General features: G+C 45.1%; 2 protein-coding genes across 12 annotated transcripts in view; one reads left to right on the forward strand and one right to left on the reverse strand.

The window, feature by feature from the left end:
- The first annotated feature begins 17 nt into the window (after positions 1 to 17).
- On the forward strand, positions 18 to 10,515 carry KIF20A (kinesin family member 20A). 2 transcript variants are annotated; one of them, XM_037396993.1, is made up of 19 exons: positions 18 to 106; positions 1,171 to 1,337; positions 1,794 to 1,883; positions 2,015 to 2,134; positions 3,170 to 3,308; positions 3,398 to 3,585; positions 3,670 to 3,814; positions 4,511 to 4,711; positions 4,958 to 5,069; positions 5,177 to 5,245; positions 5,827 to 5,970; positions 6,052 to 6,217; positions 6,464 to 6,631; positions 7,315 to 7,454; positions 7,547 to 7,649; positions 8,307 to 8,514; positions 8,893 to 8,984; positions 9,267 to 9,404; positions 9,923 to 10,515. In XM_037396993.1, the coding sequence occupies exons 2-19, from the start codon at positions 1,176 to 1,178 to the stop codon at positions 10,184 to 10,186; spliced, it is 2,649 nt and encodes an 882-aa protein (XP_037252890.1). In that variant the 5' UTR covers positions 18 to 106; positions 1,171 to 1,175; the 3' UTR covers positions 10,187 to 10,515. The 2 variants fall into 2 exon arrangements, with proteins under 2 accessions (XP_037252890.1, XP_037252889.1); XM_037396992.1 differs by having other exon boundaries at positions 3,398 to 3,814.
- SFXN1 (sideroflexin 1) overlaps positions 3,759 to 16,655 on the reverse strand; it is a 35,302-nt gene continuing 22,405 nt past the window's right edge. For 2 of the 10 annotated variants that reach the window (XM_037397005.1, XM_037396998.1), the window contains exons 9-11: positions 12,773 to 12,822; positions 11,873 to 11,920; positions 10,325 to 10,642 (exon numbers count right to left, since the gene is read on the reverse strand). In XM_037397005.1, the coding sequence (XP_037252902.1) occupies positions 10,546 to 10,642; positions 11,873 to 11,920; positions 12,773 to 12,822 (195 nt within the window). In that variant the 3' untranslated portion in view covers positions 10,325 to 10,545. Of the gene's footprint in view, positions 3,846 to 6,570; positions 6,656 to 7,651; positions 7,744 to 10,324; positions 10,645 to 11,872; positions 11,921 to 12,772; positions 12,823 to 14,551; positions 14,854 to 15,287; positions 16,557 to 16,655 lie in introns of those variants that run through there. The other 8 variants (XM_037397001.1, XM_037397000.1, XM_037396999.1 and 5 more) reach the window with 8 other exon arrangements.

Raw genomic sequence — 16,655 nt, forward strand, 5'->3', positions numbered from 1 at the left:
AGGTGCGCGCGGCCATCGAGTAGCAACGCCAAAACCGGAGCTGGAGTTGGGCGGTGCGGTGCGCTCGGGAGCGGCGGCCTCGGGAGAGGCGGCGTCGGCGTGAGAGGTGGGCGCCGGTGCGGGGCGGGCGACGGGGGTGGGGGGCCGCGGTTGCGGCGACGGGGTGGGGGGCCGCGGTTGCGGGCGACGGGGGTGGGGGCCGCGGTTGCGGGCGACGGGGGTGGGGGGCCGCGGTTGCGGGCGACGGGGTGGGGGGCCGCGGTTGCGGGCGACGGGGGTGGGGGGCCGCGGTTGCGGGCGACGGGGTGGGGGGCCGCGGTTGCGGGCGACGGGGGTGGGGGGCCGCGGTTGCGGGCGACGGGGGTGGGGGGCCGCGGTTGCGGGCGACGGGGGTGGGGGGCCGCGGTTGCGGGCGACGGGGGTGGGGGGCCGCGGTTGCGGGCGACGGGGGTGGGGGGCCGCGGTTGCGGGCGCCGGGGGGGGGGGGCCGCGGTTGCGGGCGACGGGGTGGGGGCCGCGGTTGCGGGCGACGGGGGTGGGGGCCGCGGTTGCGGGCGACGGGGGTGGGGGCCGCGGTTGCGGGCGACGGGGGTGGGGGGCCGCGGTTGCGGGCGACGGGGGTGGGGGGCCGCGGTTGCGGGCGACGGGGGTGGGGGGCCGCGGTTGCGGGCGACGGGGTGGGGGGCCGCGGTTGCGGGCGACGGGGTGGGGGGCCGCGGTTGCGGGCGACGGGGGTGGGGGGGCCGCGGTTGCGGGCGACGGGGGTGGGGGGCCGCGGTTGCGGGCGACGGGGTGGGGGGCCGCGGTTGCGGGCGACGGGGGTGGGGGGCCGCGGTTGCGGGCGACGGGGGTGGGGGGCCGCGGTTGCGGGCGACGGGGGTGGGGGGCCGCGGTTGCGGGCGACGGGGGTGGGGGGCCGCGGTTGCGGGCCTGTGCGTGCGGGGGCCCGGTGTGCCCTGTCCCGGGCCCTGCCTGGTGACCGGGCGCAGCACCGTGTGTCCGTGCCGAGGGAGGGTTCTGTGCGGCAGCTGTGGCTGTGGGGAGTGGGTGGATGCGGCAGTGGTGGGACGTTACCTTGTAGCGGGGTGTACCTGCAGGGAGCGAACGCTGGGCTCCCAGAAGGCTGCTGCAACATCACCTTATACCCTCCCTGTGCCCCTTTTTCTCCAGGAGCAATGGAGCAATCAGCTGCCTCCCCTCGGCTGTTCTCTGATGATGACGGTGTTGCAGCCTCCCCTGTTCTTGAATCTACAGCGACAGGGTTTGCGACTGATGTGCACAGGAACCTGCTGTCGGAGTTCTCTGCCATCTCGCCAAATCTGGAGGGTTCCCAGCAGGTGAGGCTGGAGCTCTGTTGTTACAAACAGGGCAGTGTTTTGACTTGTAGCTGCTGCATCTCTGTACAAAGGCGTTGGTGGTGCAGGGCTAACAGAGACCCTTCAGAAAGGGCTAGACCAAAATGTTGTATTGCAGGGGGCAGTTCCTCTTATGAACGGTACAGCCAGCAAGTGTTCTTTAAACACGATGGCTCTTAGTGTGGTGTTTGGTCTGAATTACTAGATAAGCAAAAGAAAAACAAAAAAAAAAAAGAAAAAAAAGGACGCTGTGCCTGGAAATGCCTAAGAAAGGTTCTGGCCTTGCTGGGGGTTTTGGGACCAAAGAAGTCTCCATTAGCTACTGAGTACTAGTTGGGGTAGCCACACGTGTTCCATGCTGTGGCTTCTGTTAGTGTTCTGATGGATGGTTGTGTATTGCCTCTCTGGCTACCATGTTTAATCTGCTGACTTTTGCAGGCTGTAACAGAAGACAGTAATGAAAAATTAAAGGTCTATCTGAGAGTTCGACCTCTGAAACCTATAGAGGTGGAAAAAAGAGAAGACCAGGTGAGACACTGGGTGAAGCAATCTCTGAGCTGGTTGCCCGTGTGCCTGCTGGGAGATGATATTATCCTTTGCTGTCTATGCTATGGCCTCTTGTGAGCTGTTGTGATGACGGAGGTTTATGTGTTCTTTAGGGCTGTGTCTGCATTGAGAATTCGGAGACACTTTTTCTAAAAGCCCCTAAAGACTCCTTCAACATGCGGAGCACAGAACGTGGAATAGGACAAGCGATGCACAGATTCTCTTTCACCAAGGTAGGTAATTGGGACAAACAATTCATCTGGAAGGTTTTTTTGAGCTTAAACCCACCTTACCACTTGAAAAGCTGGCTTACTAATGCTACTGCATCCAATGCACCGTGTGAACTATGCAGTCTTATACAAATGTCTTGTCCTGGTTTCAGCTGGGATGAGTTCACTTTCTTCCTAGTAGCTAGCACGGTGCTGTGTTTTGGCTATGATGTGAGAACAATGTTGATAACAGCACTGATGTTGTTGCTGGGTACTGTTTATACGAAGTCAATGACTTTTTGGTTTCTTGGGCCCTGCCAGCCAGGGGGCTGGAGGGGCACAAAAGACTGGGAAGGGACACAGCCAGGTCAGCTGACTTGAACCAGCTGAAGAGGTATCCCATACTATGGGATGTCATGCTTGGTATATAAACTTGGAGGATTAGCTGAGGCGGTTCGTTGCTCAGGGACTGGCTGGGCATCAGTCAGCAGGTGGTGAGCAGTTGTATGTGCATCACTTGTTTTTCCTTTTCCTTCAGATTTTATCCTTTTTCCCCACCTTTCCATCATAATTATTATTACTGATGTTCTTACCTCTTTATTCTGTTTAAATTATTAAATTGTTTGTATCTCAACTCTCAAGTTTTACATTTCTTTCTGATTCTGCCCCCCATCCCTCCAGGTAGGGGGGAGTGAGCAATTGGCTGTGTGGTGCTTGGTTGCTGGCTGGGGTTAAACCACAACACGCCTCTACTTAAGTTTGTTTCTGTTGCTGCTGCTTTAGTTTTTCTCTTTTTAAGCTGATCCTGACAACTTTTTTGGCAGCAAATGCTGAACTCTTGTTCATGAGGCTGTAGTGATATTAGATGTTCCTGGATTAAGCAAGTGATCAGTTTATTTATGTAGGGGGCTTGGACTGGAATTACTGGTGGGTCTGTTGCTCATGATGTGGGGTTAGTGGAGGGAACAAGGGACTACGTAAAATCACTTGAACAACCATCAGCAGTCAAAAGATTGGACAGACCTACATGAAGCCATTTTTCATATGTTTTGTTTGCAGATCTTTGGACCAGATGTGGGGCAGAAATTGTTCTTTGATGCGACAATGAAGCAGATCATAAAGGATGTCCTGAATGGGCAGAACTGGCTGGTTTACACCTATGGCATCACCAATTCAGGGAAGACTCACACTATTCAGGGTAAGGAAAACACCAGGTGTTAGTAGCCTGTTGAGGGAGTTGTCTGCTGCTACATGTGAATCCTCAGCTTGCTGCTATTCTTGCTTCAGGCACCAACAAAGATGGGGGGATTCTGCCTCGCTCCTTAGCAGTCATCTTCAACAGTGTGGGGGACCAGCTGTACCAAGCCATGGATGTGAAGCCTTCCCTCTCCAATGAGGTGATCTTGCTGAACAGCACGCAGGTGCGGCAGGAGGAGAACAAGAAGCAGACCGTGCTGCGGGGGGGTCTGCGTGAGGTAAGTGTGTGGCTTCTAGGAGGTTTAACAGGGAAAGGATGGTGTCACACTACATACGTGCTCATGTTCTCTGTTTCCTTCCAGGAGGAGCTGTTAATGTCACAGAAGAGGCGTCCCACTACTGAATCTCGGCTCCAGGCCACCACTGGTTGCAGTTTTGACAGTGGAGTTGCTGGCCTCTCTTCATCTAGCCAACTCGCCAACCATTCGGACACCAGCCAGCAAGAAGGTATGTCTGGAAGCCTGTTGCATACTACCTGCTACTTGTTGTTGGAGAACGGAGGAAGAAAAGGTGATGGTTATTTGGATGCTCTGTTGTGGCTAACGGAGCAAAGGTGCTGTAGTTTCACAAATTCTCCCTTTTGAAAAATAAGGACGTCAGGGCTGAAGAACTTTGTATGTGCATCTTGCCAACATGTGAATTCACCACTGCGTAATAACCAAGCCTTGTGATTTGAAGTTACTGGAGAGACACTTCAGGGAATATTGTTGGTTATTAAGCAGCTGAATGCAAGATTATGGGGATAGCCAGAAAGTAGGGTGCTAAAGTGACATGTTGCACTGAGCACTTGTGCTCAGACTTTTGAGGAGGAACTACTAGCTGGTATGGTGTCCAGAAGCATGGAGTGATTGAGGTAACAAAGAATAAAACTTGACGTATACTGGGAAGTGTTATGTTTGAAATGTCCTATCCTTCTGGCGTCAAGATCAAGGATATAAAAAGTCCTTACACAGAATGGAGGACACTTTAGGCTGTCTCACCGGGGACAGGCATTAAAGTAGATCCAAATAGGAGGAGGTATATAGAATAATTTGTGGGGTAGTTTCTGCTGAAGAAAGATATCTCACTCTAGCTAAACAGTTTAGGTCGGACCTGTGAAAAAAACGTGGTCATGATTTTTTTTTATTTTCCTCCGCTCCCCAGAACCAGGCCCTCGCTGGGCTGACTCGGATTGTGTTTCACTCACCGACGCAGGAGATGTGCAGTTCTCCATCTGGGTCTCCTTTTTTGAGATTTACAATGAGTTAATCTATGACTTGTTAGAACCGGCTTTACCTAGCCGGACCCGCAAGAGGCAGACACTGCGGCTCTGTGAAGACCAGACTGGCAGCCCCTATGTGAAAGGTAGATTTACCTGAAAGATATTTTTATTGGCCTGCTAGGGAGACTTGAGGACTGATTGGGTGGCTTAGCAATGATGTGTTGGGAGCACAATGTCATCTGCGGCCCCTCAGAGCTCTCTGCTTTTGGATTATGGAACTGTTAAGTTTGTTAATGTCGAGGAGATGCAATGGTGAAGTTGGGGCTGAGATAATTAAGTTTTCTGTAAGTCTCCTAACTGGCTTGCCCAATGCATGCCTGCTTTTCCAGATCTGAACTGGATCAATGTCCAGGATGCTGATGAGGCCTGGAAGCTCCTGAAACTGGGTCGGAAAAACCAGAGTTTTGCTAGCACCCACATGAACCACAACTCCAGTCGCAGGTCTGAAGGGAGAGGGAGGTCATTTAGGTAGAAATACAATTTTGTATTTCTATATGGGCTTCTAAAGGTTGCATTTCCTTTCTAAAAATCTGCATGTTTCTTTGCAGTCACAGTGTCTTCTCCATTCGGATTCTACACTTGCAAAGAGGTGGCACTGGAATTGTTAAAATCAGCGAGTAAGTTTCATACTCTCTAGGATCTGGGGGTGTTCCCTGGAGACTCAACTTCTCTGTGTCTCTTGTTGTGGATCTGGGGTATGGGAAGTATCTTGAGGAAGGTCTTGGTGAAAGTACTTAGAAGGAGTAAATGTTCCCACTCTTAAGACTTGGAACTGACTGAAGAGTTTGTGAGGAGTACTGCAAAGTGCAACTTGAGGTAATTCTCAGGCTTTCTGAATGTAGGTAAATGTGAGTAACCTTGGTCTTGCAGCAGGGGCTGACCAGAGTGCTGCTTGATGCCTGTTCTGGGATGTAGTTATCTGGAAATGGGTTGTCGCAGTACCTGGGAAGTGGCTGTCCTGAGAACTGGCAAAGGGTCTTTGAACTTGATGCTGTAAGGCTCATGTTGCTGTTACCTTGTGCAACCCCTACACTTGGGGGTTTCGGTCCAGCAATAGCCCGTACATCCCAAAAGAGCTTTCTGTGCCCTTATGGCGAAGGTGAGCAGGGTAGGTGATCGCAGGAGGTCTCAATTCTAAACCAGCACAGAATAGGACAAACCTAGTAAGTCGCGTGAATATCGCCTGTGTTTTCTTCAGGTTATCCTTGTGTGACCTTGCGGGGTCAGAACGCTGCAAAGACCTGAAAAGCGGGGACCGAATGAAAGAGGCAAACAACATCAATACCTCCCTCCACACGCTGGGTCGCTGCATTGCTGCCCTCCGCCAGAACCAGCAGTCCAAGTGAGTATCCCGAACTCCAGAGGGAGACTATGGGGAGGCTGTTCTGCTTTCCCATGGGCTCACTCTTTTCTCTCCCCACAGAATGAAGCACACCGTGGTTCCCTTCCGGGACAGCAAGCTAACCCGTGTGTTCCAAGGTTTCTTCACTGGACGTGGGCACTCTTGTATGATTGTTAACATTAATCAGTGTGCATCTACATATGATGAAACGCTCCATGTAGCCAAGTTCTCAGCCATTGCCAGCCAGGTAAGTAGCATGCACCAGCATCACGGCATGGTCAGGATACAGCCTGCTTCTGTGGGAATGGGCTCCTTTCTACCACGAGGCAGGGGCAACGCTTGCAAGTCTTCCCTGTGCTTCTCCAGTGGATTACTACCTTTATAGTATTTCCAGACTTTGCTAAATGCAAAGGGTTGCAGAGAAATGCCATGTTTAAAGACTATAAAGCTTCCAGGCTTTATGGACTAGTAATAATGGCCTCTTCCCCTTCAGCTTGTTCAGACACCTCCCACGAAGCTGGGCATTCCATCCATCCAGTCAATCATGAAAGAGCACAAGAGGCGAACCAGCCAGGGTTCAGAGGCAACAGCAGCAGCAGCAGAAGTGGTATCGGAAGGAGGCAGTGATGATGAAGCAGATGCCTCCATGTATGACAAAGAGGTGAGTTGTGATTTGTTTTACAGCCTTTATGGATAGAGGAGCAAGAACATGACTGTTAGCTTTGGCCTGGGAGGTAGGGCTGAAGCTTGGCCCTACACCAAAACATGTCAGAGAACCTCAGAAGGATATAGGATGCAGGAAACTGGGAATCAATGAGGAAAACATTCCACAGTTGGTCTAAATCTGAAGCCCATGGTTAATCTGGAAATGCTTTGTCAGCTATGGAATAGGGACAGTAAGAGCTCAGTTGCTGACCTACAATCCCTGCTCTGCAAGGGAAATCTAGAGATCAAAAAACATGCAAAGCAGATGGCTAAACTGAGGAAAAATTATCAAACTTCCTCGATAATCAAAGCAGGCAGCTGGAATAGCTGAAAGATCAAGATGGAAGTCGTGTACCTATAGAGACTTGGGTTGTAGCGTGTCAAGGTAGCAAATGCAGGTGCAGCCCTGGGTGGTGCTGTAGGGGAAGCTGCTGTGGAGATTGCTCCACCTGCAGTGCGGTGTTTAAGCCATCTCATGGGAGAGGAATGAAGAGCAAACCTGGTAACCTCTCTTCCCAAGTGACTAAAAGAATCTTAAACCTAGATCGCTCCAGCCTACAGATAGGGGATCACCTAATCTATATAAGGTCTTAATTGTGTTGTGCAGTGTGGGCAATGGAGTTTGTGTCGTTCTTGCAGCACTTGTTGCATGTAGCAGAAGCTGTACGATTACTGCTGGTGCAAGAGCGGTACGAGAAGCTGCAACTAGAAGCGCGCCTCCGTGAGGAGATCTGCGATGAGATGCTGGAGCGCATGCAAAAAAAGGAGCAATGGTGGAGGTACAGCTTATGCTGTCTCCCTCCCTTTGTTCAAGGTGTGCTACAGTACTAAGAATTGCCAGACCCTGACATGTTGTTTGTTCTCTTTGTAGCGAACATATGGATACTCAGATTGAGCTGCTGGAGGAACTGTATGAGGATAAACTGAGTACCCTGAAGGAGTCGCTGAGTGACTATTACCAGGAGAAGATCCAGGTTTGTTCAGGGCAGTGAAATGACACCAGGAAAGTGGCAGTGGGTTGAGAGGGGACTAGAGGTATTTGAGTCCAGTATGGTGACTTATGCAAACCTGAAAGGAAAGATTTTGGTTTTTGAGGCATTTTTTGTGATATTATTTGATAGCTTTATACACAATTTTTGCTTTTTATATACTACTTTATGTAGCTCGCTAGGTTTTCTAATTTTCAGCCTTTAATCTGGAAGCTAATGGGTAACCATTCTGACTCCTCTATTTGTTCGTGAGCAGAGCTCTCCTCCCTTATTCTTTTTGCTAGTGGTTTACTTGCACTTTTCAGGTTAACACAAGTTAGTTAGTTTTCTTCTTATTCCTAGCTGTGATGATGAGTATGGGCCTGTCTGTATTTTTCATGCCATGGCATTTGAGTGGCCTCTGGGTCTTGCTGCAGACATCTCTGGAGATGCCAACTCTCAAAAAGTACCTTCAGAGGCTGTAAAAAAGGGGCTTAAACTCCCAGGAAATGGGTTCACTGTTTTCACTTAAAGGACATTAAAGGCTGGGTCCAACATGTGAAGTGTATGTGATTGAGTCCCTTGGAAGAAAGACATTGAAAGCTTCATAGAAGCTGTGTCAAGAAAATCTTGCTAAATGTTTGAACAAACTTGCTTCCTAAGGAACGTGATGAGACGATTGAGGAGCTCCAAGCTGCTCTACAGGAGGCAAAACAAAAATTGGAAAGCTTGAATACTAAGCAAAAGAACTCGGGGCAAGGCTTGCGTCGATCAAAGCGAGTGGCTACCTCATGCGCTCTGCAACAGGAGCTGGAAGATACTAAGGCTAGACACGAGCAATGCCAAATGGAGTTAAATGCTGTAAGAGCAGGTAAGGCAGTGATGCTGCACTGGTTCTGAACTATGCCTGAGCAATCCTTGTAGAAGGTTACAGATACTTTTTTGAGTAGGGTACATTAGTGGTTTCAGGATGTCTGAATCCAATCTGAGTTGTACATGATGGGAATAATGCACTGGACAGACAAGGTTTCACTTTTTGACATGATCCTCCCTTAAAGTCCATTTTCAGCTCCCTGTTCAAATTCTAAAGTCCCTTGTGTAATTGAAAGGGAGAAGTCTGGAATGTCTGCACAAATACAAAGCTTTTCTCAGCTTGCCTGTGGTAGCTTATCTCAAGGGAAGTCTTGACTTCAGAAAAACTGAAAGCTTATGAATGTACTGTTGCTCACTACTTTTTGTCTGTTTATAGAGTTGTGCAAGTACCAGAAATTAATGCAGCCACCTCCCTCTGCCAGACCCATTACCGTGGATGTAGACAGGAAGCTGGAGGATGGACAGAAGGTAACTCTGTGTTACAGAAAGGAATGCTTGGAGGCAAGGTGGTTGCCAGTTTAAACTGTGTTTGGAGTTGCCATTTTCAGGTTTTTAAACAAATAGTTGAAGGTGAACTGGGTCTGTTGAAAACAAATCCTTGAGATGTGGAAGGCTGTGGTATCTGTGATCCCAGTGTACCTCACTCAGACAGGATCTTCCCTCAGTGTTCTGTGTCTGAATTACGCTGGAGCAGCTTTGCTTGCAGAGCAATGTCAAAGTTAGCTATTGTATTAAATCTTTCTTCTGCAGAACATCAGACTGCTGCGTTCAGAATTACAAAAACTTGGAGTGTGTCTTCAGTCTGCAGGGAGAGCATGCTGCCACACTACAAGTGCAGGGAAACTTCGAGAAGCCCTTTGTATGTGTGATGACATTCTGGCTAAACAGGTAACGTGTCTGTTTTATTGTGGCTTGCATGGGGTGGGATTTAGTCTATGCACTTTCCCGTCATCAACAGAATAAAGTTCTTGCAGCAGATAAAAATAACTTATTCTCTAGACACTATTACATTAAGTACAAGCTCTATTACTAATTTTTTCAATGGCCAAGTCAGACTGTATAGTTGACTCTCCAAAGGAGACCCAAATTGTTCCTGTTCAGTTAATGGGCAGCCTGCACTTAAGAGAATTCAGAGTTCTCACTTCTGTATCCACTTCACTCTGTCACAGTTGCTACGGCAGCATGTTGCAGCAGGATGGATTTGGCTTTTTCCTAGCCTTACTGCCCCTATTTTGTTACTGAACTGCTACGCTGTTGACAGCAGAAGCTTTATGCATGGCCTTATTTAGCACTCCAGTTAATGAGTTTTGGCAAAAAAAAATAGAAAATTATCCTCTTCAGTTCATAGTAACCAGAAAGCTAGGCAATTTGTCATATCTTTACATATCCTGCCTTCCATTTCTCAGGACCAGACACTGGCAGAACTGCACAACAACATGATGCTGGTAAAACTAGACCTGCGGAAGAAAACAACTTGCATTGCTGAACAGTACCACACTGTGCAGAAGCTCCAGGCTCCTACACCATCTAGCATAAAGAAACGTTTCTGTACCAACAGGGAAAACCTACAACCTCCTACCAAAAAGCCCTTCCTCTACAACCTTATGTCACGTTCAGCTACTAGTCCTGTTGCTGGCAGAGGGTGGCAACTTCGTTCAGTTGCTCAATGACTTTTCACAAAGGGATCCCTGCCCTGCTATTACTGGCACAGGTGGCAAATCCAATATAATAGCATCTTTTTTTTTGTCTGTACTTGTTTATTGTTATTGTAGCTTCTTGAGTTTATGTAAACATTTTTAGATATGTATGTTTATAAACTTTTAATCGATACCAAAGTGGACAAAATGGCCTTCTGCAATTTAAACACTACAACAAGGAAAGTCTTTTAAATATAAAAGAATGTGGATGACCAAAGTTTTTTTAACAAAAAGACAAGTTAAAAGTGAGTTCTTATCTTCAACTTTGTTGGTACATAATTAAAAAATAAGTTCACAAGATCCTCCTTGAAATATATTTTCCCTTCCTTGAATTATAATCCTTTATTAAAGTACACACGTTCTAGTTCAGGGTTGTTCTCTTGGATCTTGGCTTGCAATTCTGGCTCCAAGCGTGTTACAGACATAGAACTATGCAAAAGAAACAGTAAAATGGTTATATATGATAAACACCTGAATGTAAAATACTGTAAGGATAGTAATCTACCTAGTTGCTTGAGGTTTGTTGCTAGCTTTAGGAAAGTAAGTTTCTATTGTTGTTATTATTAAATACAATGTATTTGCATATTTAACTGTCTGTTTTTATTCAACTGAATAAAAGGTTTATTTTTATAAAAATAAATCTCATAGTAAAGTGAATAAACTTGCTGGGTCATCTATAACAGCTGTGACTTCTTAAATATAGTTTAAGGTCTGATCTTCCTCGAAATGGAATGCTCTGGTTAAAATTAAGAAGTGTACCACACTTGCTATGCTTGTTTTTAAAGGCATCTCCAGGAAGCCAAGTGATACTTAACTACCACAACTCTGCTATGCCAGGCAGGGAAACATCCTATCAGACAGCTTTGTTATACTCAATTACATCAGAGGAGAAGTTTCTGGAAGTCAAAAGCTACTTTAGTTGCTCAATATTTTAACAGATTTGACTGCAGCCTGCATTGTTTAAGCTACATTTGGCAGCTTGTCAAGTTTAGGCAGCCACTAATGGTAGGAGAGGGATGGCTTGGCTGAATTCAAGACCCTATTCGTATTACATATGGCCAATTACATTATTTGTGGGTAACCCATTCAGGTTTCATTATGATTTCAGCTATGATGACTATTGTTTCTAAGACAGTATTTCAGTACTGAGCTATTTGTGTATTCATGAAAAAGCCTTTCTGGGAAAATATTAATCCAATTACAAATAAGCATGTATAGTCAAGTGCTGCTCTGTATAACCAGAGGAGTTCCCAGCTGAAAACAAAATGGGCTCTGACTATATTTAAGGAAGCCATAACCTTACAGAACATGAATGCATTGTTTGGGCCACATTAGCCTTTTTTATGAATCATTTCAGTGATTCTTAACTTTGTATTATTAAGCTCAAACTTCTCAGCTTGAAATAGTATGGTTAAATTACTCACCCAAACCTCTCATTCACTATTATTGGTAGCTGCATCTCAAGCTTAATTCAACCTTTATATATTACTGATGAGTAACACAGTTATTTTTCTGAATATTCTCATGTTTATCACACTTGTTATATGGGAATTAAGACTGTATGCTCTAGGAGGCAATGACCACTTGTTTCTGTCTCTGCAGTACATTGCATCTGGAAGTGTAACAGTAAAGTAAGAATAATGTATCAGGAATACATACCTTTTTTGAGGAAATAGCGCACAACACAGGGGTGTTGCAAACACAAGACTGCAGGAGACAAAAAAATGGGTTTACAATATTTAGGGTGCTAAAAGAGAATTCAAAACCCTTAAGACTGGTCTTCTAGGCAGAAAGCTGTAGAGGAATGAAGCTGGGTTAATTAACAATATACAGCTGTCGGCTGGCTTCCAGGGGCCGTGGGTTGGCTGATGTGCATAAGGTGCAGCTGGGGCTGGTTCCTGCTAAGTAGTTAAATAGCTCTAAGGGGTATAGAAGAGGAGCAGCCAATCAAAGACCTGGAAGAAGCAGAGGGAGGAGGAGGAGCAGCTGCCCTGGATGTAGGAGAGGCAAGAAGCAGGGTGGACTGGCCTGAAGAGGATGAAGAAACAGCATGAACAGTAGATGAACCTTTGAAACCTTGTGGGGGATTGGTGGCTGTGCTGGGGCAAGGTGTGACAAGTACTTACTGAATACAGTAGTAAGACTACTGACAACTTACTACAGTAACAAAAAACCCGATGATTTGATGTCCTTCCACTGTTTTGCATTTGTGTGTATGCCAACTTTATGCTAGACAACAGCAAATGAAAACTTTCCATTAACCAAATGTTTCAAGAATGCAGCCTCTACAGGAGGTAACAGCCAAAGCATCTTTTCGAATCGAGCTGCTACATGCCTTTTTACCATTCCCTTTCTTTCTCCCTCCCTCTGTGTTTTCTTGGCTGCTTCTTCATTACTAATGACTTTTTTTACATGTATCATCAATTACCTCCATATCAGTATCCTCATCCAGTCTCTCAACTTTTTATTCTTTGAACAAATCAGAAATATTGTTACTTTCTCCAAAAAAACCCTACAAGTCTCTCTTAATAGCATGCACAAGCCAAAGAAGTCACTTACCAGAATCCAACTAATCCAACTTGAATAGGAGCACTCATCCAAGGAAACCTCTGTTGAAAACAAACCACACACAGTGAGCATGGTGTCTTTTCTTTACTGCTTGTATTGTAAGAGACATTGCACCTAAAGATTCCTGGACATGATGAAGGCAAAACAATTACCAGCACACCTTAATGCTGAGCTCCAATCTGAGAGCTCAAGCTCTTTGAAAAGTAATAATTCCCAGTGATCTCAATGTTATCCTGAGTAAGTGTCCCTTAAACACTACACTAGGTTGTTGACTGATTTACTTACAACCTGATCCTGAGTACACGGGCCATTTCTTTGAGTCACACAAGCCCACGGTAGCTACCAACACAGGCAAAGGTTGGAGCGGTGCTGCAAGTGCAAGATGCTGCCACACTTCTAAGGGCACAGTGACTTTTGCAAGAGCAAGATCTGGTTACAGCTCCAACTGTCTATTTGGCAACATGAAATGGTTTTAACTTCCAGCTGGAGATTTACTTTGTGAGCAACAGCATGTGCAGCCACTAACCATAAATGAGAGGTGTAAAGGGAACACGTAAGTCTGCCTCACTTAGCCCATTTTCCTGTCTTATGAGTTGCTCTGACATGCAGGAACTTGCCCCTGTAGCACAGTCTGACACGCTCCAGCTCTGCAAGAGTTCACCTTTCGCTAAAGGAAAAAAGGGGAGAAGAACTGGGGAAACACCTGAGGAAGCAACGCATAACCTACAAATGCATTTTTAACATATTCCTCATTACTGCAACTTTTGCAGAACTTGAACATATGGCAAGAAATATGGTAAATTTTCTTGTAGGCCTTTAAATGATTTAGGAATCCACTTCCCTCCCATGTTAGAATTTTAGTTGTAATTAATTACTAAAAATAAACCCAGACCTGTTTAAATAACACTGCTGCAACGGCGTTCTGTTGCTGCAATAAAATCAGTGTCTGCAGTAAGTAGGACATACACAACTGCTGTGATAACAGGAAGTTGATTTGAAAACAAAACACCTAATGAGTTAAAAATCACATGTTAAAGTAGATTATGCTTTCAACAAAGATGGTGGTTTTTTTCTGCAAGAAGCATTTCTCAAGATATAGCAGTTAGAGGGGAAACTGGTGAACAAAAGGTGGTTCTATTTGAGACTAGAAACAGAAAAAAGAAATTCAGGAAGCTCAGCAGGACAAATCTTCGTTCTAAGGAAGGTCACAGCAGTGTAAGAGGCATGGAAAACAAGCCTGTGTGGATTGAATTTTCTACAGAACCTGAGGGAGAAGAAATTATGTAGAAGATTGTTTATCTTTTTTTTTCTCCCCCCCACCCTGCCCCGAGTCAACCTGTAATCCAGAAATGAGTGCAGGAAGAACCGTGCAATTCAGCAATAACCTGCAACAACAGATAAATGGAAAAAGACAGCAACAGCAAGAAGGATAAAGGGTGAATGCAGCAGTGCTCTGCTGTTCTGGCATTCCACTAAACACACTTTCATTTGACTCTCAGATGAGATAAATTCATTCAAAGTACTTTATATTTTATATGCTGGGAGAGCTCATGACAAGAGACGGTGTGACTGACAGTGAAAGGAATGTAGGACTGTGGCACTGGTTGAATATTACATGTATCTGGGAACACGTCAAACTCCGTACTGCAAATGATTTCAGTCTCTGAGGAGATTTAAGGGAGAGGGTTGTTGCATGTTGCAGTATGAGTGTGGGACCCAAGATACTTCCAAACATGATTTTGTAACTGAAGAGACTGTTAGAGGTTATCATAAGAGTAATAGATGTTTTCATGCCTTTATCAGAGCGTGTCATTAATCTGAGAGAGAGTGAGAGGTGTTTACTAGTAAAGACAATACAAACAACATCTATTTCATGTGCTGGAACATTTTTTGCCAAGGAGGTACTTGATCTGAGTTACAGCCTTTATTTTTTAAGAATGTTACCACGCTGAATTAATCAAGAAAGATGATGAGGTAAACTTCTAACAGTGGGAGGTCAATATTAAGAATTGGAGTTGTCCAGGAAACAATGTAAAACAATAAAGCAAAACTCAGATGCAGGCTGTACATCCCTACAAAGAGAGAAAATGGAGAAAGTACAAGACAGCAGAAGAATTTACTGTGTTAGAGAACTATCATTTCACTCTGGAAGAAGGCAGTTCCCAATGAATTAGGATTTAATTTCCAGATGTCTTTATGGCATCTTTAGTGGTTACCGCAAAGAGAGAAAATAGAGAAACGATAAGCAAACAAAATCCGTATTTTTTCTAACTGCTTCCTTTCATTGTTGGAACTCAAAATCTGTCAGTTTTCCTAGGCTAGCTATGCCTGCTTTAAAAAAAAACCAAACAAACAGAATAACTGAAATGACAGTTAAATTAGGAATGCAAGGAGGACTCTAAGGCATCAGACATTCAAGAATGATGCTTACAAAAAAAAAAAAAAGGCTCTCTGTTCTAGTTTTGAATACAGATTTTAGTTGCAGACTAAGAGACCCCAAGGTCACAGTCTTTGAGGCTGAGGGGGAGGAACAGGTGAGCATGAATGGTCATGATGGTACCAAAGACCACTGAGTAGTCACTGAAGAAATCGCTCATTTTTGCTGATCTGAAAAATTCACAACACCCTTATGTTGATTACACCACACAAAACCAACAGATACTTGTCTCCAAGGAGGTTGTTTTAAGGATATATAAGGAAATCTCTGTAATCAACCTGAATGTTAATACAGTGTGTAGAACAGGAGAGAAACAGTAGCTGAACCTGTAAGAGTAGTAATATAAATTAAAACTTCAGTGTTGATGAGAATTTTCAGAAGTTTCTATGAAAAAATAATTTCTTTCCTTAGGAGAAAGGTTACCTGTAATTAAAATAAATTATAAAATGCTGTGCCTCAGAGCAAGGTTGTTTATGGATCCTGCTGCAGCAGATGAAGTAACTTGGTTGTGTGAAGAGCTAGTCAAGTGTATGTTGGAAGGGATAATGAACACAGACATTATACAGCCTAATGAAGAACTTCTACACTGCATAATCGCATAAATGGCAGCCAAAGCCACTGCTAAAGCCTATAGCAAGAGCACATATATATAAAAAATATTTTTTCAAGTCAAGAAACACTCTTTTTCAGGCATGTGCTTGTGTTTTAAAAAAAACCTCTTGAGTCATTTTCTAGCAGTAACTTTTGGGAATATTGTTAATTCATACTAAATATTACCATCAAAATGTCCTTGTGGAAAACAATATTGGAATATGGAGGATGAATACATTACTAATACATAACCTACATCTTATTTCAAATATCAGAACATGATAACCTGCTATCGCTGAGACCAGCATTCCAGAAGCATTTCTTTCTCTCTTACTGCAGAACACCATTTTATTTTCTTCATTATTTCATAACCATTTGCCCGTTTTCTGGCCTTGTGTGTTAATAGGCTTTGACAAGCATACAAGAATTATTTTCAAGAGTGATGGTATGCGAAGCAAAGGCTAAGAATAATGAGTTAGTAAAGATGTGGATGGTGTTGGAGTAGTTCAAATGGGATGGTGCTTCTGAAACCTCAAGAAGACATGCAGAAGCTGCTTGTTAAAAATGCAGCTTATTGGTTTTAATACTATTCTCTACCAAGTGTTACCACTGACTACCTGCAGAGCAGTGTTTCACCTGAACTCACAGTCTTTGAGGCTGAGGGGGAAGAACAGGTGAGCATAAATGGTCATGATGGTACCAAAGACCACTGAGTAGTCACTGAAGAAATCGCTCATTTTTGCTGATCTGAAAAATTCACAACACCCTTATGTTGATTACACCACACAAAAACAATAGATATTTATCTCCAGACCCTGAGGATTGCTGCAATTTCTTCACAAATGT

The sequence above is a fragment of the Falco rusticolus genome, chromosome 8, assembly GCF_015220075.1.
Source record: "Falco rusticolus isolate bFalRus1 chromosome 8, bFalRus1.pri, whole genome shotgun sequence".
Classification (NCBI taxonomy): Eukaryota; Metazoa; Chordata; class Aves; order Falconiformes; family Falconidae; genus Falco; species Falco rusticolus.

What these genes read in the sequence shown, in the direction of transcription:
- KIF20A (XM_037396992.1), top strand. Translation starts at nt 1,176, where the DNA reads ATGGAGCAATCAGCTGCCTCCCCTCGGCTGTTCTCTGATGATGACGGT. An exon ending in GGAATTGTTAAAATCAGCGA is followed by an intron (nt 5,246 to 5,826) that starts GTAAGTTTCATA and finishes TGTTTTCTTCAG; the next exon opens with GTTATCCTTGTGTGACCTTG. An exon ending in ATGACATTCTGGCTAAACAG is followed by an intron (nt 9,405 to 9,922) that starts GTAACGTGTCTG and finishes TCCATTTCTCAG; the next exon opens with GACCAGACACTGGCAGAACT.